Raw genomic sequence first — 23,634 nt, 5'->3', positions numbered from 1 at the left:
ACACCTTTTACATTTAAACAAAAAAATGAAGTACATCATTAAACAATAGCTCATGGATTTCATTAAAAAAAATCAGCAGTTGGCATGGGGGAGGGGACAGCCCACCCATCATGGCAACTCTGCAAAGAATTCTATTTTATTTACAAAGGGACAAAAGCCACCCAGAGTTAAGAGGTAGACATCATACAAATTTAATAAATTACTATATAACCCAACAATGTGAAATCACAGCTGCCAGTTCCTTAACTGGTATTGGTCTTCAAATGCCTTAATTATGGAATAAATCCAGATTTATGTATCTAAAGAGGCTTCAAACAGGATGAATTAGCTTTATACAATATTCCCATAAAACTCTGATTTAAAAAAACTTTTATCCCAGTTGTTCTTGAGTATACATCTTTGGTAAGAAAATCAGAAAGATTTAGGTAATGGGTTTTATTAGTCACACCACAACACGTATGTTCTTGAACTCTTCCAGAGCCTTTATATAATTTTTATCATTCTACTTACTCTGTACTTTTCTCTTGTTCCATTCCCATTTATGTGCCTATCTCTAAGGAACTCCAGGACTGCAACATAAGCTTGGTGTTTGCACATTACCATTACATAGTAACCCAAATATGATTCTGCATTGGCATTTTTATTTTTTATTTTTTTGTTTTGTTTTTGATAGCCGTTGACATTTATCTTGGACCTGAAATTTCTCTATTGCTTCTTAGCAAATGAATTCTTTGAACAATGATCCCAAAATCTTATCTTGCAATCTGTTAAACAAGGAGACAATTTAGTCCCTGACAATACAATTTTTTTCTTCGCATATCAGAATTACTACTTAGACTGCTGCAATTCAGAGATGAATTTAAGCTCTTTAAAATCCTTGAAGTTACAACAGCCAAGAAACCAAGCTGGAGTCGAAAGATGGCTGAAATGTTGCTGTTATTAAGTGGCTTTAGGAAAACAACCCTCTCAGATCCTCAGATGTAGGCTTGAAAGTAAGTCCCTTGTAGTCTGAACTATTTATTTATCAAGTCTACCCTTTAGCCAATCTGTTAATGTCTTAAGCTATGCTTGGGAAGCACTAGACTTGAGGCTCAACAACACTATAACCTCAGATTGGGGAACCTGCCCATCCATAAATACAGTATTTGCTTAATAAAACAAAAATATTGCAGCTCTTCATTTATAATTAACTTTTTATTAGTATTTTCCAGAACTCAATTTTTCCATTGCAAAAGACTGCCATTAAGCTGTGGAAAGAGGCAATCAGTATGACAGCCTATTCCCAGGCCTTCTAATACATGACATTTTTTTCCCTAGCCATTTTGAGGAGCACAATCCTGCATAGGAGACGACTCTTGGAAAAATAATTACACTATCTTGAAGCACTGGGTTAACAGGAAACTGAAATCTGTTCCATGCTCATGTTCCGTTGGGGCACTTCCTCTGCACAGAGAGACAATATTTCAATAATTACTGACAAGTTTAAGAATAAGTGTTGGAAATCAGTACTAGTTTCATAGACATTTCTGACAATTCACCTGTTTATACTACTGGAGAATGTTTAATGAGCACAAAACCTCTATCACTTGTACACATACATTCCTATCACAAGTCCTCTTAACAGCAGTCGGTATCACGTTAGAATTAAGTGGCATGTGAATATTGCTGATTAAGAAAAAATCTCAACTGCTATTGAAGTCTTATGCAGTGACTTCACTTGACAGGTTTCTGGGTCTTCCTCAAATACTGTATGTACATGGAAAGCAAACAGTTAAGACTGGACAGTAAGGATAAGAAATACTGATCTAAATGGTTCAGTGAAAAGATGAGGAGGGGGCATATCCTCTTATTAACATCTACCAACCTAAGTGGAATGCCTTTAGGCAGAGATAACAATGAACAAGATGCAGTTTAGTCTTGTCTGAAAAGGTAAAGCATTAAGAGGGCTACTTCTTGGAAAGATAAGTGCCAGAGAATTTATATGAGTTTCACTAACAAGAAAATCACAAATAAAGCCAGTTTCAGATTACACATAAAAGCAAAATGTGTTGGACTGCCTTTTTTCAGATCATGCTTTACTTCAATCCCGGGATTTGAAGTAAAGGTACAGAACAGCTTTTTACCTCACAAATAGCCGAGCTCCAGTTTTCCCTTGCAGGGTAGCTTTGTTTTCTTCCACGAGCAGCAACGATCCTTCACGTAAGCCCTTGATGGGTAAGGACCAAAATGTGTGTTGTTTAATACAGGGGAGCAACAGGCAAACTCACCTTGAAAAGTACAGGCAGGGTCAATCGAGTCTGAGACTACCATTGACTGAGCGAGTGTGGTGTGAACAAAGAGAAATGTGTGTCACATATCAGGAACTTTATGACACAGGTTGAATATCTGCTCAGAATCAGTCCTCTTGTATTTTCAATACACTTAACTACGTGAACTGAAATGTTTAATTCTTCTCAGGAAGGAATGTGAAAGATCAGCCGCACAGTAGTTACTTGGAATGTAGTGTATCTCAGTCTGAATCACTTGCATACTCTTGATAAGACTGTGGAATGCCTTTGTTGAAAACATTGGGAAGCCACTGGCCATCCTTGAATTAATTCACACACATTCTGTTAAGCTGTAGTTTGCTTTCCCAAACACAACACATTGCTATCAATAAAGAATAATATTTGTAGTTTAGGATTGAAATAAGGGGTCCTTGGTGCTCTCATTACCCAAATTAGTTAACATCATCAGGACTAGCACTGATTACCTAGTCTGGGTAACCATTTCTTGAAATCTCTGCAAGAAAACAACCAAGCTTAAAGTTTTCCAAAGACCTCTGACAACATATTGAGCCATAAATCCTTATTTGCAAACCGGAATGGTTAGATTAATACAAAATATTAAAGAAATAAATTATGGCTTTGATGGAATAGGTAGCTCATGGAAGGATAAAGTTTAGCATGTAGTATGAAGCCATACACCTCAAGTCATATTCAAATTTCTACATTCTTAAATATTTATGTTTTTGGACAAGGACTTGTTTGAAGCGTTGTAGACAAGTTCTATTTTGGTAGCAAGAGCCGTGGTGGCACAGTGATTAGAATGCAATATTGCAGGCTAATTCTGCTGACTGCCAGCAGTTCGATTCTCATCGGCTCAAGGTTGACTTAACCTTTAATCCTTCCAAAGTCGGTAAAATGAGGATTCAGATTGTTGGGGGCAATATGCTGACTCTGTAAACCGCTTAGAGAGGGCTGCAAAGCACTGTGAAGCACTATATAAGTCTAAGTGCAATTGCTATTTAAATTTGGAGAAGTAAAATTCCACATATCTGCAGGTTAGCAGATTGAAGGCGGCTTGTGAACCTAGATTCAGAGTTGCAACTAAAGAGATGATTGGTTCATGATTCACTTCATATTTTCGGTCAATATTTACCCAAACCCAGAATTTAGGGATCAGCAATTTTAGCACTTTTTAAGTGCTTCTAGCTTTAGCATATATTCTTTAGAATGATCAAATTAATCAAGATGGGAGGGGGGGAAGGGGGGAGGGGGAGGGGGGAGGGGGAGGGGGGAGGGACCCCCCCGCCAAAGAATTACTCACTAACACTGGAGGTGTATCTGGTTCTTCATGGTACTGCATAATCCTTTTTTCACGAGTTTCCTAGAATAATAATACAGCACTTTCAGGTGTTAGATCACAAAACTCTAAAGCAAGTGTGATGTCAAAAGGATGGTGTAAAAAAAAAAGCCCATCCCTTATGTAAACTTGCATGGGCTCCAGTTTGGCTCTCAAAAATCCCTAATCAGTTTTGTCTCCTTGTACTAACAGTATTACTAAGATGCCATCCACAGATTCCTTCTAAAGCTACAGTTAGTTTTTTAAATAGATATATTACTTTAAATTAAAACTTAGATTATAGTTTGTATACTTAAAAGAGGAAGGGGAAACCTTTGTTTTCCTAGACTTTTTTAAGCACTCAACTAACTTCTCCTTCCACCTCAGATATGAAGTACCTTCATATACTCACTCCCACGTCCATGGGAAATGTCCTTCTGGATGTCCTCAGGTTTCCTACAACTGGCTATACTCTGGCTAAGCCAAAATTAGACAAAGTATGCTACAACTTAGTATATTCAGGCCCATCCAAAGAACATGGGGATAATATAGTTCCATCATGCTTTGCTAAGCATTGCCAATAAGTGCTAGAGAGATGTTAATAGACTGGATATTTACCCCCATATGAGTGCTATTAACATCTGGGTCCAAGTAATGTGGGTTGATATTGAAAGGAACCAATTGGAGAGCTGTCAAAGAAGGTGGATACACAATGGGCATATCATTAGTTGTGTTGATGCTGATGGTTGCTACGTTGGTTCCTGCACTGGATCCAATGTATGGGATACCATCCTGTAAAAAACATGGAATACAATAATAGGGCAACATTTGGTGCTTATAAAAATTGACTAGAATTCAAAAATTTGAAGATGATTTGAATATTCTACCTCTCTCTTAAATTGAGCATGTAGTGTGAATTATTACAAGTACAGAAGACTTTCCCAAAACAGTGGGCTCCAGATGTGTGGTATTACAACATATTAATACTATCCACCATCCTACTAGAAATACTGAAATATTGAGTAGATATTAAGGGAGTAGGTAAGAGGACAGTAGGGAAGGCAGCTATACTTTCTGTCAACATTCCAACTGATGAACCCAATCAAAGCAGGCACGGTCAAGATGATCCAATCTCTGAATGCTAAACTTTATTGAGTACATCATTTCGGCACTGATGAGAGCAAAACCAAATCCAGCTAATTCCCACACAAACCCACATAATTGAAGTACAGGATTCTCCTTCCCCCTGTTACTGCAGGTCACATTGTCCAATTGAATGTCATTGTATTGTTATGAGAAAAAGTCTTTGGCAAACACCTGCTGAAGTGTCCTTGTTTTCTTGATGTCTGGAGTCTACATTCCATCTCACCCTTCCCTGCCCCCTGGTTCATTGGCAAGCTGAGAAGCTATAATGGTTGCAACAGCAAAAGCGCACTTTGAACTTGACACTCTCATGTAGATACAGATTTTTCCATTTTAAGATACTGGCATAAAAATTAAAGTCCAGTTTTTTCTTAATCTGAAAAGCTATTGTAATCATAGGAAGTGCATTCTGCCTGCAAATTTCTCTTTTCACCATACTGAAAACTTAAAATCACAAGGAAACTGTCAACTCTATACTAAAAGCTTTTGAAATGCAATTCTGAAATGAGACAATTATAATTGACCATCCTCTATACAAAGCAGAATATAAGATCTGAAGCTTTATTGAACTTAAATCATGTTTACATCCAAAGTGTAAAAATATTAAAGAATAAAAACATATATTGCACTTTCATAAAAGTCCAGGGCAGCAACGACTTGCAAAGTTGCATGATTTATACTCCATGTTACTCTGAAGTTACAATTCGGGTTGCTAACTGAACTCCATGGCCTGCAGAGAGATCCTATCATATGTTATGGAAAATCTAAGACAGATTTTTGGGAATGAAATCTGACTCCAGAGGATGTGGATGAAAAAAATTACCCTATGACTGGATATTCTTCGACTAATTTTTTCCTTTGGAAGTATGATCCAACCAGAATATTTAAATATATCAAGAATTGTCCAAGATATTGCTAATAGTAGTGCTATTTTATCATTTAAAACTTCAGCTTGTCCTTTCCAGGGAAGGCCAGACCCAGGTGACTTTTGGAGGCTGATCCACAAAATTCCACATAAAGACTTACTGGCCATCAAGTCCACAAAAGTTGTATAATCCTAAACCCCAGAAAGACCACAGTGGCAAGCAAGGTTTCAGCTTTAGTGGCTGAAGTCTTGTTCTGTTGAATCTAGGGCTTGAGGGACAGCACTTACGCAAGATAGAAAGCTATGTGTCAGCTTTGGAAGCCATACTAGGCTTCCAAAGTTAAAATTCGGATTTCAACCAACTGTGCCAGATTATCTATGCTAGTAAAAGAACTTTGAAAGATGGTTGCTTCGGAGTCTTTTCTGCAAGAAGGGTTTTCTGGAACTCTGATATTATGCAGAAATAAGCACATTCTGTGCATTGTACTAACATTCCCTTTCCCTAAAACAGGGCTGTCAAACTCCTGACCCAAAAAGACAGCTGCGTCATGTGCTGGCCATGCCCACACCCAATTTAGTGAAGAGGGGAAAGTCCCAATACGTCACGTGATGCTGCTGTGACGACGTGAGTTTGACACTCCTGCCCTAAAAAATGCTCTGTTTTGAAAGGTGAAACAAAGTTATCACAAAAGGATACAGTATTATTATAATGGTGGAAAGCTAGTGTGATAGGCCAGCTTTGATTCTCTGCATCTTTGCCTAACCCCTTTTGACTTAGGTATGGCATACATGGGCTGCAACAGTCCAAGTGACCACTATATCTTAGCAAAGAGTAAGTCTTCTGTATCTCTCTGTAGACCTCTAGTCTTTGCAGCCAAGGTCTGGTGAACATATTTGGATGACAAACAGTTGCCACAGGAATTGTCTGAGGGACAATGGAAATGTACCAAGAATGGAAAGGGACCCCAGGGGTATCAGTAAAAAGCACCAGATTTCTTCTTCAGATTATGGAGAAGATAAATGCATATTTACTGTTTAATAAACCACAATGCAATTAAAGCCACAATTTGCTCTCCATGCTTTATCAGTACAAACTGCAGGGGAGAAGATTTCAGTAAACAGTTGTAGACCTTTTTATTATGATCTAGAAGAGCTGACTCAAAACATGGCTCCCAAAGTTACTGAAACCTCCTCAAATTGTTAAAATTTCACAGGAATGCCAAAACCTTTTTAGATTTCTGTGTTTCTTTGTGGTGGGAGCTTTTTATGAAAGGGAAGTTTCTTGTATATGATCTTGGCTCTTTATTTTATTATAATTTTAAGAGTTGGTCTTCCTTTCAATGTCTGGTGGATGACCTAATACTAATGCTGACTGTGCTGTGCCATACATGCACTCAATCTAATGCAGGGGTGTCAAACTTGCGTCATGATGTTGTTGTCACGTGACATATCATGACTTTCTCCCCCCCTAAAGCGGGGCGTGTGTTTGTGGCCAGCACATGATGCATCCGGCCTGCAGGCTGTGAGTTTGACACCCCTGATCTAATGCATGCTGTTATTACAAGGTTTAATTCTGGGTTTAAAGAGGAGGACTCCGTTCTCCTACTTCATCTTTGTTTTAGAAATGCTCTACCAAAAACTCATTAGCATTTTGCAGAGCATTTTCTCTATAGAGCTATCAAAAGACAAACATTCCATGTAGTGAGTGTTTGAAGTCAGGGACTGGCTTTCAAGACAGAAACTGTATAAAAACTATAAAAGCCATGGTCTGCTTTTACTATATGAATCAGGATTCTGCAAGCCCTATGGGGCTCTAACCATTACAAAGCATCAGGGACTATCATTGTTTCATAATGCCCTTTCCATATAAGGAGTCACCAGATTAGAACAGAAACTCTATATTCCATGCTTCTGAGACTCTGAAGGACAGCAACAGCATAGATTGGTCCTTCCTTATTCAGTTCCATGCCCTTATTTCAATGTTAATACCCAGTGTCATTCAAGATACTTGGCCTAGCAAAACATGATCTCCACGTAAGCACTAAGAGAGCAGAATCTTGTCAGCATACAGCTTGGATAAGCCATCTTGAATATTCCCTGGCAAATTGAGGAATACATGGAATAATCACCTCTGGATGCTTAACTCAGAAAAAACCATAATATTTACAAAGAATAAGAGACTCAGAATGGACTCCTTAGAAAGCTTAACACAGCATCTTTTTAATATAGCTACAATTTCTGAGCAAGTACCAAAAGTTTGTTTCAGAATTACTTAACTACTGATTTATACTACCTCAAGAACTCGTTTTCTGATTGGCCGTATCAAATCATTGTCGTAAAGTGCTTTCAAAAGACGAAAAGTATTGCCACCACCTACAGAAAGAGAAAGTACTGTTTAATCAAGTTTATTCCTTTTGTTATTTGGGTCCACAATATACAGTACAACCTATACATATTCTTCTACTCAGAAGTAAATCCCACTAAGTACATACACGGCGTTTTGATCACTGCAAGACAAAAATGATGTTGAAACTAGAAAGAGTGCAGAGAGAAGCAAATATGATTAAGGGACTGGAGGCTAATGAAAAGAAGGACAAGGGATGATATGACAGTAATGTTCCAATATCTCAGGAGCTGCCACAAAGAAGAGGGGGTCAGCCTATTCTCCAAAGCACTTGAGGGCAGGACAAAAATTTAACAGATGGAAGCTTATCAAAGAACGTTCCAAATTAGAACTGAGGAGAAATTTCTTCTCAGTGAAAATAATTAATTAACAATTAATCAATGGAATGGCTTGCCTCCAGATGTGATGCTCCATCTCCAGTGGGTTTTATTTGGGCATGAAATCTGACTCCACATCCTGTGGAGTCCACTGAATTAGAAGCTTTTGTGATAGCCCTATTACCCCCACCATACCAAATCCACTGAAACAGGCAATTGGGCTTAAGGGGGTTATACTGGCTGCATCAGAAATACAAGTAGTCCTCGATTTATTACTGTTCAAAGTTACAACAGCCTTAGAAAAAATGACTAACAATCTGTTCTCGAAGTTATGACCATTGCGCTACCTGTAATTATGTTATTGTGATTTGGGTGCTTGGTAACCAGCTCACATTTACAATGGTCTTGTGTTCACATGATTGTGATATGTAAACTTCCCAGCTAGTTTTCAACAAGCAGTCAGCTGGGAAAGTCGGATTCTCTTAAGAAACATGTGATTCACTTAATGGCCATGTGATTTTTTTAAAATTTTATTTTGTCACAACATTATATATAAGCACATACAATGAAAGGAAACAATAGGACAGGAACGGTAGGCACTTTTGTGCACTTATGCACGCCCCTTATAGTCCTCTTAGGAATGGGGTGAGGTCAATAGTAGACAGTTTTTGGTTAAAGCTTTTGGGATTTATTTAAAGACTATAGTGATTTGCTTAATGGTTGTAAAGTTGGGTCTAGTTATCTGATGACTCAATCACCACATTACTTAGCAACCAAAATTCGGGTCCCAATTGTGGTCATAAGTCAAGGACTACCTGTACTTCACATCTTAACGGAAGGATCTGTAATGTTATTTCTGATCATTTCTGGAATAAAATCAAAAGTCCAGAATGTGAAGATTACCAGTGTGAAAGAAGGAACATGTGTGAGTTGATTCTGCCCACCACTACCATATGATCATTAATATATGTTCAGAATCAGGTAGCCAAAATAAGTTTCTTTTTCCTGACGTAGATTCATCTATGCTAAAAAGACCAGAGTCTGGTTCAGTATAACACCCTTGCCCAAATGTAAGGCTATAACCTAAATACAACTTTTAATTGTTAAAGCACTAAAGCACTGTCTTGCAGATACACATGAACTAAAAACCAATGTTAAGGACTCCCGAAACATTCTGAAAAGCCTATGTTTCTGCCATAACACTTAAAAAGCAGCAGTAGAGTTAAGAAGTCTCTTTACTACCCTACTACCTTTGCCTTTTTGTACCTTAGCAAAGGCTTATCAAGAAGACAATCTGTGCAAATTCTTTCAAGAGGTTAATATTTACCAATGAATATTGCCTCAGCTTTTTTTACAGCTTCTCTTGGATCGCTTGATTCATGGATACTGTCTAGTCCATAGCCTAAGAAGAAGACAAGAAATTACATACAGTATAAATCAGTAAGCAACAATGTGCACTGTAACAGAATTTGAAAGCAAGATATTCTTAGAGACACAGTCCTGGCTAAGTACTAAAGTACTATAATGAATTCATGATCAAAATATCTATTAGGAAATAGTGGTCTTTGAAGCAAGTTTCATCCCTATGCAGAAAAAAGGAAGCTGAAGAAAGGATGCTAAATAGCCTGGAATATTGTTGCTATGACCATCTAGAACACGGGTGTCAAACTTGATCGCATCACGTATCACGGCGTATCGTGACATTTTTTGACTTTGCAGAACCCGGATGGGCGTGGCCTGCATGTGATGCATCTGGCCCATGGGCCACCAGTTTGACACCTCTGATCTAGAACTTCCTTGCTAGCTCCATCATCAACTAAAAAATTAGATCAAGCCCTGTAATATTAACGATGCTATGCTGGTTAAATTACAGTGGATGTAAAAAGTGTACACATTTCTGTTAAAATACCAGGTTTCTGAGATGTAAAAAAAATCAGATCAAGATAAATAACTTCAGTTTTTTTCTACCATTAATATAACATGTCAGATGTACAATTCAATTAAGTGATTTATCTTAGTTTGTTTTTTACATGTCAAAAACCTTACATTTTAACAGGAATGTGTAGACTTTTTAGTATCCATTATATACTGAAAACAGTGCAAGAGTTTTTTTAAAAAAGGCCCGGTCAAGGACAATTGTGGTGATTGTGAGAAGGAAAGCCCAGTTTGGAATAGCAAGAGAGCCTGATTTCAGGGGAAGAGAATACCCTAAATGTTTTCAGGAGGAGCCGACTGTTTCGCTGCAACTCCTCCACATGTGTTTTTCACTCAGCCTATATCAGTTAAGTAAAACATAGACAAGTAGATAAAATTTGCACTTTGGTGCTATAGCCTTATCTACTGAGAAGAATTTAGTTCTTCAGCCAGCACTTAAGCATTTTTGTTTTAACTTCTGTCTGGTTTTACAAACTGTATAGAATTATTAGGCGTTTTGCAAGCCATACTATATGGCTTAAGGGCTACATAAACTGTATACTTCTGTAGAAAAAGTAGCAAAACATTTTTTTCCAAATGCCACAGCAGTTTTTTTCATTGAAAAAAAAATGGTGTTGATGTAGGATAACTTTTTTAGTGTCTTCACTTATGCTCAACTATTATTCAGAAATTCTGTGTAATTTCTTCCGACCAGGAATGGCCCCCGGCAACCCTGTGAGTACCCTACAGTCTGCAGAGAATGCCCCAGTCAGTTGCCTACCCAAATCCCCTCCATCTTTGCCCACAGAGAGGAAGATGGGCCGGGAAATCACCCTTGGCAGCTTCTTTCCCTGCAAATCATTCTCCTTCCCACTTTCCTGGTGCATTTAGATGTGTGGTAAGAATCAACCCAAGCGGCTTCTTTCTTATGGAAATCATAGTTTGACAGGCTGAGGAGACCACCATCTCATTTTGCTGTGGCAGAAAGAGAAAAGCAAAGATCTCTCCTTTATTTTCAAAAACACTTGAGCCCATACAATGAAAGAGGAGGCTTACAATTCCCCATCCCGTGATGTCAAGATGGAGAAGAAAAAGACTAAGTGTACCTTTGGGCATAGGTGAAAGCCAGGCTTGTTGCCAGAGAGGAAAATGAAAAGAAAGTCATGTTGGGTATTATATTATAATCATATGTTATATTAACACAGGGAAATATATTATAAACAATCATTAAAAATATTGGATACCCTCCAGTGGTGGGATTCAAATAATTGAACAACCGGTACTCTGCCCTAATGACCGGCTGGGTGGGTGTGGCTATGGTGGGCATGGCTCGGGGGTATGACTCAGCCTCTGGGAGCAAAAAATGAGTCGGGTGTGTGTGTGTGTGCCGGCCCCCTGTGCCCTGTTTTGGGCCTAGTAGGCCTCCCTGCAGCCTCCTGGGAGCAAAAATGGGCTGTGGGGTGACTTCTGGAAGAAGCGGGAAGGGGAGGGGTGGGGCCAGCCAGCAATTTAACAACCGGTTCTACCGAAGTGCGAACCGGTTGAATCCCACCACTGATACCCTCCAATTTAGTGCCTTGGAACAAAAAGATCACCCATCCATCTTCTATGTGAATCAAGGACAGGTCTGACTTACCTAAACTTTCCAGCTTCTCCCTCGCCAGTGTAGCATATGCCGTTTGGTCATGAAGAGCATAGGGGACAAACAGAATTTTCTTCACCTGCCTAGGAGAAAAATTTTTATGACAAACAAGCACAAGTTTGGGATTGGGCAATATTTCATTTTACCCTAAAAAGGAAAACAATATGAAAGTGTCTTCCCCCTATCATTCTGATGTTTACTTAGTATTTTAAAGCAAGAACCCAGCGAAGCACTTTTGTGGGTCACTGATGGAATACCTACTAAAGGCAGGCTGAAGACAGATTATTTTTAAATAAATAGACCGTGAAAAAGCAATCGATTTATCTATTTCCCAGCAAGAACCCTACAAATTTGTGGATCCAGTTTTCAAGAAACACTCTCTGATGTCACCAGGCTGTTTGCTATTTATAATTTACACGCCAATTGTATATAAATAGTATTATCCAATGTTGAAGAGTTTTCTGATTACAGAGCTTCTCCTTTATTGGCTTCATTTTTGTAACAATAACAATAACAACTGGCGACTTGATTCCTGTTCGGGGTAGCATAGAAATAGTCTGACAATTCTTCTTTCTTTCTTCTTTCACTTTGAAAAGGAGGCAGTGTGTACAACCAGCAAGTTAAAAGCAGAAGTCGAGGAACTACGCCCTCGTCACTTCCCGCCTGGACTATTGCAATGCTCTCTACCTGGGGCTCCCCTTGAAGAGCACCCGGAGGCTCCAGTTAGTCCAGAATGCGGCCGCGCGGGTGATAGAGGGAGCACCGCGTTGCTCCCATATAACACCTATCCTGCACGGCCTGCACTGGCTACCGGTAGTCTTCCGGGTGCAATTCAAGGTTTTGGTTACCATCTTTAAAGCGCTCCATGGCTTAGGACCGGGATACCTTCGAGACCGCCTTCTGCCACCGATTGCCTCCCAACGACCTGTGCGCTCCCACAGAGTGGCCCTCCTCAGGGTGCCGTCGACCAAACAATGTAGGTTGGCGACCCCCAGGGGGAGGGCCTTCTCTGTGGCGGCACCAACCCTGTGGAATGAGCTTCCTCCAGGATTACGACAACTCCCTGACCTCCGGACCTTCAGACGTGAACTGAAGACTTTATTATTTCAGCGTGCGGGACTAGCCTAAGAACAAAATGTTTTAGCCAAATTTTAATGGGGGTTTTATTGGTTCTTATTGTTTTAGTGATCAGGCTTTGATAATATTTAGTTTTAATCTGGGTTTTAAATGTTTATTTATTATATTGTTCTATATTGTTTTAATATGCCTGTGAACCGCCCTGAGTCCTATGGGAGATGGTGCGGTATATAAGTTTAATAAATAAAAATAAATAAATAAAAACTACTAACTACTACTACACTACTACTACTACACTACTAACCAGAGCATATAAAACATTTGCTAGACCAATTCTTGAATACAGCTCGACTGTTTGGAACCCATACCTCATTTCTGACATCAATACAATCGAACGTGTCCAGAAATATTTTACAAGACGAGTTCTCCACTCCTCTGAATACAACAAAATACCTTATGCCACCAGACTTGAAATCTTGAATTTAGAAAATTTAGAACGCCGCCGCCTTCGACATGACCTGAGTTTAACTCATAGAATCATCTATTACAATGTCCTTCCTGTTGAAGACTACTTCAGCTTCAATTACAACAATACACGAGCACACAATAGATTTAAGCTTAATGTTTAACCGCTCCAATCTTGATTGCAGAAAATATGACTTCAGTAACAGAGTTGTTAATGCTTGGAATACACTACCTGACTCTGTGGTCTCTTCCCAAAATCCCAAAAGCTTTAACAAAAAACTGTCTATTATTGACCTCACCCCATTTCTAAGAGGTCTGTAAGGGGCGTGCATAAGAGCACAAGCGTGCCTACCGTTCCTGTCATATTGTTTCCTTTCGTTATATCCAATTAATATAGTTATTACGTACTCATAATTATATATATGCTTATATATTGTATAGTTATTTCATGCTTATGCTTATATATACTGTGTGACAAAATAAATAAACAAATAAACAGTTTGGGGAGGCAAAGCGACCCTAGGATGGTCAACCTGGAGTTGCAGCGCCTCTTTTTTTGCCGGCCGCTGCCTCCCGTGTAAACTTACGCCCCCAAAAAGGTCTTGATCTGTTCCTGACAGTGGTCTAGATAGCCTCCTCCGTAGCGGGTGGAGTTGGAAATCAGCAACAGCCGGCGACGATTTCCCATCTTGTTAGAAAAGCGCGACGGTGCCTCTTCCAGGAAGCCGTGGAAAAGCCACCTCGCGCTGGAAGAGAAGAGGCGAGCAGGAGGCTCCGTTTGGAGAGGTGTGTCTGCCTGGCAATCGGCGGAGGGGGGGAAGAGGCTGCCTAGGAGAAGAGCGGAGCGCGGATTAGAGCCAGCCACGGAACTGGGGCCTCAGCCAGGCGAGCTCAGCCAGGCGAGCTCAGCTCGCGCAGCTAAAGACTCGATTGCTTTCGCCTCCCTCCTCGGATCTCCGCCTCTTTCTTGCCCCTCCGCTCTGCGTTGGAGCTGCGGAGACCGGCGTGGACGTGGACGGGTTTTCTTTCGGAAGGAAGGAAGGAGGGAGAGAGGGAGGGAGGGCAGGCGGTCGGTCGGCCGGGGGTGATCCATCATGCTGGACTTTGTCATTTTCGCCGTCACCTTCCTGCTGATCCTGGTGGGAGCTGTGCTTTATCTCTGCCCGGTAAATAAGCGGGGCGTGAGCCGGGTGGGGTGGGGTGCGGTGGGGAATGTGTGCAAAGCAAACCAAAGGGAACTTTCGCCGCCACGCACTCCTTGCAGTGCAATCTTAGGCAACTTTACTCGGAAGTAAGAACTCGGGGCTTTACTGGCAGACAAGTGAGCCAGGACATTCGCTTTGCAACACCCAGTTCGTATCTGGGACTGAGTTTCTTGTGACGAAGAAGTCTGAAATGGGATAGGGTTTCCTGCCTAAGCAGGGGGTTGGACTAGAAGACCTTCAATGTCCCTTCCAACCCTGTTATTCATGGTTTTGCGGCAGCGGTTTAATACAGCTCCTCTTTCGTTTCTTGCAGTTTTACTGTGACGACCGAAGAGGAGACAGAAATCATTTTCTGACACCCCCCCCCCACTCTCTGGGCTTTCCAGAGACCATTCACCTTGCTTCTAGTGAGACCTTCCCATTCTGTCAGTCCTCCCCTTTCCCGGGTATTTAATATATTTCTGAAAGCACTGGAAGAGGCTCCCCAAAGTTTTCCCAGCAGCACCCATCTTGCTCTCTTCTACTCGTGAAAATCTGAGAAAAGTGCAAGGGATGCAGGCAAACAAAATGGAAACTTAACCAGATAAAGCAGAGAAGCCCTTGGTCAGTTGATTTCGTCAGTCACTGTATTCCCCCCCCCCACACACACACACAACTGTAGAGGAAAAAGCAAATTGGAGAAAGAGAGTTCAGTCTGTGTTCAATGTAAACAGCAAGTGGCAGCATTTAGCCAACTCTGAAGAAATATGGACAGGATAGGGTAATATTTGGGTGGCAAACCACTAGGAATAGTGAAGATAAAACTGGGAAGCAAAGGTGGCATTCTGGAAGAAAGTAACAATTAACTACTTCCACATTGTTGCCAAAATATTTCTGTTAAACCAAGAATCGAGCTCAATTTCTTCCAAGGAGTGTTTATGTTTCATTTATGAGAACACTAATCCAAAGAGCAGAATTGGTGTAGGTAGGTCACCCACCAGTAGGATTCGGTTATCTTCTTTTTCTTCACTTTTCTTTCGCTTCATGTATTCTGTTATTCAGATGTATCCACACTTTCAATTTAGGATGAGAGCCGGGATCCTGATAATCTCAAATTGTGATCATTGCCCACTCAGAGGCACCCCTTAAAAGGGATGTGAAGGCCCCTTTTTTTGCCTTAAAGGGTGGACAGCTCAGGTGTTAGTAGCCAAGATGGGCTAACATGGGCCTGTGATCTGCCCCAAGGAAGGAAGGAAGCTTCCTGTGGTGGGAGGGGCTTTAGGTCAGAAAGAGAAGTAGAGAAGAAAATAGTTGGCATACCCAGAGGTGGGAAGTCCAGTCCCTAGCAAGGATGGGAAATGTTTTTCTCTGAAACATTGGAGATGGGGGTTTATCAAGGGCTTGCTGAACTATTCCAGATTCTGGAAATTAGCATAATATCATGGTTCTTCTAATGCAATTATTCATTTTAAAATTTTCTGCCTTGGCTTTTTAAAATAACTGCTTCTGAATAACTTAGAAAGCCTATAATATGAATTAAGATGAATAAAAATGTAAACTTTACAGTCTGGAAGATTCAGCACAAAAAGAAATAGGATGAGGAGGAAGGAGGAAAAGTAGTGTTAGATCAGGGGTGTCAAACTCAAGGCCTGGGGGCTGGATCCCTGGAAGCAGCGAAGGACCTCCCCGCGGTGCTTCTGCCAGTGAAAACATGCTCCCGAGCTCCGTTTTCAGCTGCCACAGCCTCCTGCAACCCTCTGCCAGTGAAAATGGAGCTTGTGAGGGCTGCATGCATGACCCCCTGACAGGAGTAACATCGAGCTGGCCATGCCCACCCCGGCCCCTTGAGGTCAAACACAACCCTGATGCGGCCCTCAATGAAATCGAGTTTGACTCCCCTGTGTTAGATAGTTATATAGATCAATATCTAAAAGCGTAGAGGAATTAAAACTCAGCTCTCCAATATCATTTGTTTTGTTAGACTGCATCTGTAATCCAGTTTTGAATGGGAAACTGCCTAAAATATGTTCCTTTGAACTCCATAATGGATCATAATGGATCAGCAACACAAGCAATTTATAAATTAACAGTTCTGAATAGCTGAGTTTGAATGCAAAATATATGTATTTAGGATTAAAATAAACTACAGTCTCATACATGTTTAGTCCCATAGAAATTATGATGCCTTGTAGTCCTATATTTGGTAAAATCATAAGCATCTAGATTTAAGGAAAGAGTTGGCTAAGTAATGTATTTTGTTTTGTGTTGACTTGATAATATTAACATCTTAATCTTTCCAATTATCTTACTTTCTTTTTTAGTCTTCCCGACAAGCTTCAGGAATCCCAGGCATCACTCCAACTGATGAAAAGTAAGTTACTCCTTTCTATTTAATTTCCCTTTTCTACACAGAAGTTCCCTTAATCTTTCTGGGTCACTGGACATGTTGCAAATTTTAAGACAATGTTTAGAACTACCACACTTTATTTGAGGGAGGATGTACTTGGCATGGGAAACTCCTTTCCTGTTTCTTATGTACATTATTGTCTTTCTGCTTTTTTTCTTCTGATCTCAATAATTGCTCTCTTTTTTGTTGAAGACAGTTCCCTTGCCAGTTCCATCCTTTTCCTAACTGATTTTAGGTTTTTTCCTCTCACTTTCCCCCCCATCTTTCAAACAATGAAGCTGTAGTCTGGAGCAACCTCTGCGAAGTTTCTGAGATTGTTTGGGGCTGTCTGGTTCAGTAGGGTAAAAATATTCTTTGAACATGTTATCCATCTCACCAAAGATAGTAATGCCTGATTGGAAATGAATACTTCTAAACTCTCTGGTCTGGGTTAAAAACGGGCCTCTTTTTCGCAAAAACAGGATGCGCAGAAGGTTTGGGAGGCCTGCAGAATGCTCCTGGGGGCTGGAGAGGCCAAAAACAGGCCCACATGTCACATTTTTGCCTCCCCAGCCCCAGGAGACTCTGCAAGCCTCCCAAACCCTTTGCAGGCCCCGTTTTTGCGAAAAATGAGCCTGATTTTGGCAAAACGGGACGCACGACGTGAGGTTTCGGAAGGCCAAAAATTGTTATATTTGGTATATAAGACGCACCAACATTTCCACCCTCTTTTAGGAGGGGGAAAAGTACGTCTTATACTCTGAAAAGTACAGTAATTAGTAGGAACTAGGTTTCAAGTCATAAACTATGCTTTAAATCCAGCTGTTTTGGTCTACAAACTGTAGTTTGTGGCTTATTTGTTTGTGCCCAATTTACTGTGATTTATGGTAGTTAATGAAATAGTTGAACGAACTATGGCTCAGCTTAATGTTGTGATTCTATGTTAAGTTCTTCATTTCTTCTTTGGAGATTGCAATGAATTTGCCCTATTCTCATCCTTCTTTCATTCCAGAGATGGGAATCTCCCCGACATCATAACTAGTGGCAGCTTGCATGAATTTCTGGTCAATCTCCATGAGAAATATGGCCCAATTGTCTCTTTCTGGTTTGGACAACGTCTTGTGATCAGTCTGGGGTCCATTGACCTCCTGAAGCAGCACATTAACCCTAACAGGACAAGTAAGTACTTTCCTCATGTCTACAATAATCTGAATCAGTGCATGGTATGAAATAAACTCTTTTAGGGGAACATGAGTTTTTATGAATTTCATGAATTCCACTGAACGTTATCCTCAGCTGAGTGATATTTAGACAGATGAATTCAGCCAGAAGAATTGTAAGGTGGAAAATCATTTGTGAAGCTGAGAAATAAGCAAAGATCTGTTCATATAAATAGATCCATTTAGAAAATGGGTAACCTATTTCCAGCAAACGTGAATTGGCAAAGCAACATTCCCATTAACTCTAGATAATAGAAGTAACTAAATGCATCTAAAATACCTCAATTTCAGTACTTCATTATCTAAAGCAATGTTAACAAGCTATTGCCCAGTATGATAGTGCTAAACTTAAAAATCTAAAAGAATCTTAACGGCAAAGAAAATAATGATGAAACAGTTAAAGCAAACCTCTTTAACACATTCTTCGGCTCAGTCTTTGTTAACAGTAATGGCTCATACCCAACATTCCCCAACTGCACCAACAACGACCTAACACATATAGATTTCACTGCAGAAAATGTTGAAAAAGCTCTTCGCAAACTGAAACCATCCCTATCTATAGGACCTGATGGACTATGTGCATACTTCTTAAAAAAGCTTTCCACTAATATAGCAGAACCCCTAAGCATAATCTTTGGAAAAGCCTTCACGACTAGTTCCCTTCCCAAACTTTGGTCACTAGCCACGGTCATCCCAGTCTTCAAAAAAGGAGACCCCAGCTTAGTTGAAAATTACAGACCAATCTCTCTATGCTGTGTCACCTGTAAAGTTATGGAATCTATCATCAACCAATCCATTATCCTCTACCTAGAAACAAACAACCTACTCTCTAATAAACAATTTGGTTTCAGAAAAAAAATTATCATGTAACTTACAACTTCTTCACTGCAAAAACATATGGACTACAAATCTTGATCAACGCAAAGCAATAGATGCAATCTACATAGACTTCTGTAAAGCTTTTGACTCAGTGGTACATGACAAACTTCTCCTAAAACTAAAATCCTATGGCATCTCCGGACCCCTCCACAATTGGATATCAGCGTTTCTGTCAAACAGACAACAAGTGGTCAAAATAGGCAGTGCCCTATCAAATCCTGTTTCTGTCAATAGCGGCGTTCCCCAAGGCAGTGTTCTTGGACCAACACTCTTCATATTATACATTAATGATCTCTGTGACCATATTAAAAGTAATTGTGTTCTTTTCGCTGATGATGTCAAACTATTTAACACTACCAACAATACAGCTACCCTTCAAAAAGACCTTGACTTTGTGTCAGAATGGTCAAAAACCTGGCAGCTCCAAATCTCAACCAGCAAATGCTCTGTCTTACACATTGGAAAAAAGAATCCAAACACTAAATACAAACTCGATGGACATTACCTTACAGATGACCCCCACCCTATTAAAGACCTTGGAGTTTTCATATCCAATGATCTAAGTGCCAAAGCCCACTGCAACCACATCACAAAAAAGGCTTTAAGAGTTGTAAACCTAATCTTACGTAGCTTCTTCTCCAGAAACACTACACTACTTACCAGAGCTTATAAAACATTTGCTAGACCAATTCTTGAATACAGCTCGCCAGTCTGGAACCCATACCACATTTCAGACATCAATACAATTGAACGTGTCCAGAAATATTTTACAAGAAGAGTTCTCCACTCCTCTGAATACAACAAAATACCTTATGCCACCAGACTTGAAATCTTGGGTTTAGAAAACTTAGAACTCCACTGCCTTCGACAGGACCTGTGTTTAACTCATAGAATCATCTATTGCAATGTCCTTCCTGTTAAAGACTACTTCAGCTTCAATCACAACAATACAAGAGCAAACAATAGATTTAAACTTAATGTTAACCGCTTCAATCTTGATTGCAGAAAATATGACTTCTGTAACAGAGTTGTTAATGCTTGGAACACACTATCTGACTCTGTGGTCTCTTCTCAAAAACCCCAAAGCTTTAACCAAAAACTGTCTACTATTGACCTCACCCCATTACTAAGGGGTCCGTAAGGGGCGTGCATAAGAGCACAAACGTGCCTACCGTTCCTGTCCTATTGTTTTCTTTCATTATATCCAATCAATATAGTTATATTGCATACTTATGCTTATATATATATGCTTATATATTATATAGTTACTTTCATGCTTATGCTTATATATAGTTGTGACAAAATAAATAAATAAATAAATAAATAAAATAAATTTGTAAGTTAATACATGGTTTTTTAAAATATTTTTTTTAAAACTACAGCAAAGTTGTTCGTGTTTGTTTGTAAATAGTGAAATACTGGTTTCTGTACTGCTTTTTAGTTAATAACTTTAAAATAATCCCTCCTACTAATTATTGTGGGACATCAATCCAGTTCGGTCAATGAAGTGCCATAAAATACTACTGACACCTAATGTCAAGAATCACTTTAGAGCAAGGGTCCCTAACCTGTGCGCCATGGTCCACTACCAAGCTGCGGGCTGCATGAATGGCTGGCCGGTGCGCATGCGCACCTCTGCACATGGCCCCACTTGCGCTATTGCGGGCATTCGTGGCTCTACTCACACTTGTGTCATCGCGGCTCCATTCATGCGAGCCTCGTGGGCGTTCGCGGCCTCATTCACGCAAGCGTTGCCAGAAAAATCACAGGTGTTTGTGCACGCACGCACACATGCACTTGCCCCTCCCACAAAATCATCCCCTCTTTCTCCCCTCCCCTATTCTGGGTCACCAACCAAGAAAGGTTGGGGAGTTCTGCTTTAGAGAATTGTCCAGGTCACGGGTGTCAAACTCACTGTGTCACGTTGCCATTGTGACGTTTCGCAATTTTTTACCCATTGACAGAGCTGGAGTGGGCATGGCCTGCATGTGAGGCATCCAGCTCGCAGGCCACCAGTTTAACACCCCTGGTCCAGGTGAACAAAACCTGAATAATGTTGCTGTTCTTCTGAATATGTCATTTGAACAGATTTGAAAATATAATAGACATAATAATGGTATAGCAGGGGTGTCAAACTGGATTTCTTCGAGGGCCAGATCAGCATTGTAGGCCAGCTGGGTGGGGAGACAGGACGGATGCCTCCTGCAGCACTTTGCCGGCCAAAACGGGGTGCGGGAGGGGGTGGCCTCCAGGCTGAAAAAAGGGCTTGGGGAGGTGCCTGCAGCTTCCCTGGTGCCCCTTTTTGGCTGCCAGAGGCACAGTGGACTGATCCTTTGCTATCTTTAGGCCAACCCTGCGGGTCAGATATAAGCAACCTGCGGGCTGCATCTGGGCCACAGGCCTTGAATTTAACACCCCTGGTCTATAGCATTTAGCTTAATCCTAAATTTTGTCACATTATTATGACAAACTCCTCTTTATTCATTACACGTTATTCATTATAGGTAGTCCCTGATTTAGGACCACAGTTGAGTGAGCAAATTTCTATTGCTAAGCAAGATAGCTGTTAAGTGAGTTTTGCCTCTTTTTATCAGTTTTTTTTAACCAGTAGTTAGCAGTCCTTAAATGAATCTGGCTTCCCCCATTGATTTTGCTTGTTGGAAACCAGCTGGGAAGGTTACAAATGGTAATCTCATAACCTTAGGATAGTACAGCTGTCATAAATATATGCCAGCTGCTAAGCGCCTGAATTTTGGTCACAGGACCATAACAATATACATAGTCCTCAACTTATAACCAAAATTGAGCCCAAAATTTATGTTGCTAAGTGAGAAATTTATGTTGCTAAGTGAGAAATTTGTTGAGTTTTGCCCCATCTTACTTTTTTTGCCACATTTGCTAAGTGAATCTCTGCAGTTGTTAAATTAGCAGTTAATTTGCGATGTTAAGTGTGATGACTCCCCCCCACGTTTTCCCAGATAACTCTCTAGATGTTAGCTAGAGAGGATGAACCTATTCCTGTCATGTCAGGAGCTGAGTTGATTGATGGCTCTGAGCAGCAGTCTGTGAGGGATTTGGCTGAGGCTCCAGGTGGAGAAAGCATGCAGCTGCAGCTGGTCAGTGAGGAGGAGGAGGAGGAAGAGGAGGAGGAAGAGGAGGAGGAGGAGGAACTGCCTTCTGCACCTGATCCAAGAACACATAGGGCATAAAAAAGACAGGCGATCAGCCAGATTACTCATGAGGAGAAAGCCTCGCCTTTCTCAATGGGCTGTACCGGAAGCTGGCTGTTTAGCAAGCAGACAGATGGAGGCGATGCTGGGAACAACTTGTTTGTTTGCTACCTGTCTGTTTCTGGTCATTGTGATTCCTGCCTCACTTTGGATTGACACTATCTTGACTTGGAAACTCTGGACTTTTCTTGCCTCATGAACTCTCTTGTGTTGTGGATTTAAGTTTGCCTGGTGGATTTATTTTGATTGAGAAACTTTCAAGTGCCTTGTGGACTTTTTGGCCATTGCTCTGTGGACTAGCATTGGTCTTCTTATAACTTAATTTGGAGAGTTCTGGGTTTTTAGGTGAATGGAATTGCTGGGGAATATTAATAAACTCACTAAATCACAGTTACATGTGAGTGAGCAGGACAGTGCATCAAGTGAATCTTATGAGCTTCCCCATTGACTTTGCTTGTCAGAAGGTCACAAAAGGAGATCACATGACCCCAGGACACTGCAACCATCATAAACATGAACCAGTTATCAAGCATCTGAATGTAATTGGGGATGTTGCAATGGTCATAAGTATCAAAAATAATCACAAGTCACCTTTTTCAGTGCAGTTGTAACTTTGAACAGTCACTAAATGAACTGTCAAGGATTACCTGTACTGCAATGGATGTAAGTGTGAAAACCAGTCTTAAGTCACTTTTTCCAGTATTGTTGTAACTTTGGTCACTAAATGAATGAGTGTAAGTCAAGGACTACCTGTATTTCAGTCATTGCGCTTGCTTTTTTTTCTCCTGCAGCCTGTAATAGGTTAAATATGATTGTCCTGTAGTGTTGTGTGTAGAAGGAATTTCTTCATATGGTTCTTTCATGATGGGGTTTAAATGCAACCTCATGAAAACACACTTTGTTTCTTAAAGTACCAGAGGCTGGGATGCAACCCCTGTAGTGTTCTGCAAATTACAGTGTACATGTGATTAGATACACTGCAGAGTATGTGAATGGCTGTAATAGCACATTGCTGGGTGAGGAAGGCAGAAGTCAGAGGTAATAAAGATAGTAAGAGATGTATATTTGAGAAAACAAGGGTTTCATGGATATAGTTTTATTTCTAAAGAGTTACTTCTATGGGTTTATCTTATGCCTTGCTTCCCAGAGCCTTTGCTTGCCTCTTAGCTCTGTCAATATTTTTTGACCTTTTTAGTGTTTTATGGCTGAGCTGACAGTTTATTTAATACTGAGTGAATTTAAGGTCCTATGTTCAGTGAAGAATGACAAGATCAACATTTATTTTACTTTACTGACATTATTATT

The 23,634-nt window shown here is 40.4% G+C and overlaps 2 protein-coding genes across 3 annotated transcripts in view; one reads left to right on the top strand and one right to left on the bottom strand.

Moving 5' to 3' along the window:
- Window positions 1-1,175: 1,175 nt before the first annotated feature.
- On the bottom strand, window positions 1,176-14,251 carry LOC131200318 (alpha-aspartyl dipeptidase-like). The gene is made up of 8 exons (XM_058186962.1): window positions 14,018-14,251; window positions 11,883-11,971; window positions 9,660-9,734; window positions 7,905-7,984; window positions 4,222-4,395; window positions 3,589-3,648; window positions 2,124-2,206; window positions 1,176-1,443 (listed from the first exon to the last, which is right to left on the bottom strand). Exons 1-8 carry the CDS (start codon window positions 14,116-14,118, stop codon window positions 1,368-1,370), a joined length of 738 nt encoding a protein of 245 aa, XP_058042945.1. The 5' UTR covers window positions 14,119-14,251; the 3' UTR covers window positions 1,176-1,367.
- Window positions 14,252-14,380: 129 nt separating this feature from the next.
- LOC131200295 (cytochrome P450 20A1) overlaps window positions 14,381-23,634 on the top strand; it is a 37,040-nt gene continuing 27,786 nt past the window's right edge. For both annotated transcript variants that reach the window (XM_058186960.1, XM_058186959.1), the window contains exons 1-3: window positions 14,381-14,596; window positions 16,936-16,985; window positions 18,013-18,179. In XM_058186960.1, coding sequence (XP_058042943.1) covers window positions 14,525-14,596; window positions 16,936-16,985; window positions 18,013-18,179 — 289 coding nt within the window. In that variant the 5' untranslated portion in view covers window positions 14,381-14,524. The remainder of the gene's footprint in view (window positions 14,597-16,935; window positions 16,986-18,012; window positions 18,180-23,634) is intronic.

The sequence above is a fragment of the Ahaetulla prasina genome, chromosome 1, assembly GCF_028640845.1.
Source record: "Ahaetulla prasina isolate Xishuangbanna chromosome 1, ASM2864084v1, whole genome shotgun sequence".
Taxonomy (NCBI): domain Eukaryota; kingdom Metazoa; phylum Chordata; class Lepidosauria; order Squamata; family Colubridae; genus Ahaetulla; species Ahaetulla prasina.
The sequence above is the reverse complement of the archived record's forward strand: the minus strand, read 5'-3'. Positions and strand labels throughout refer to the sequence as shown.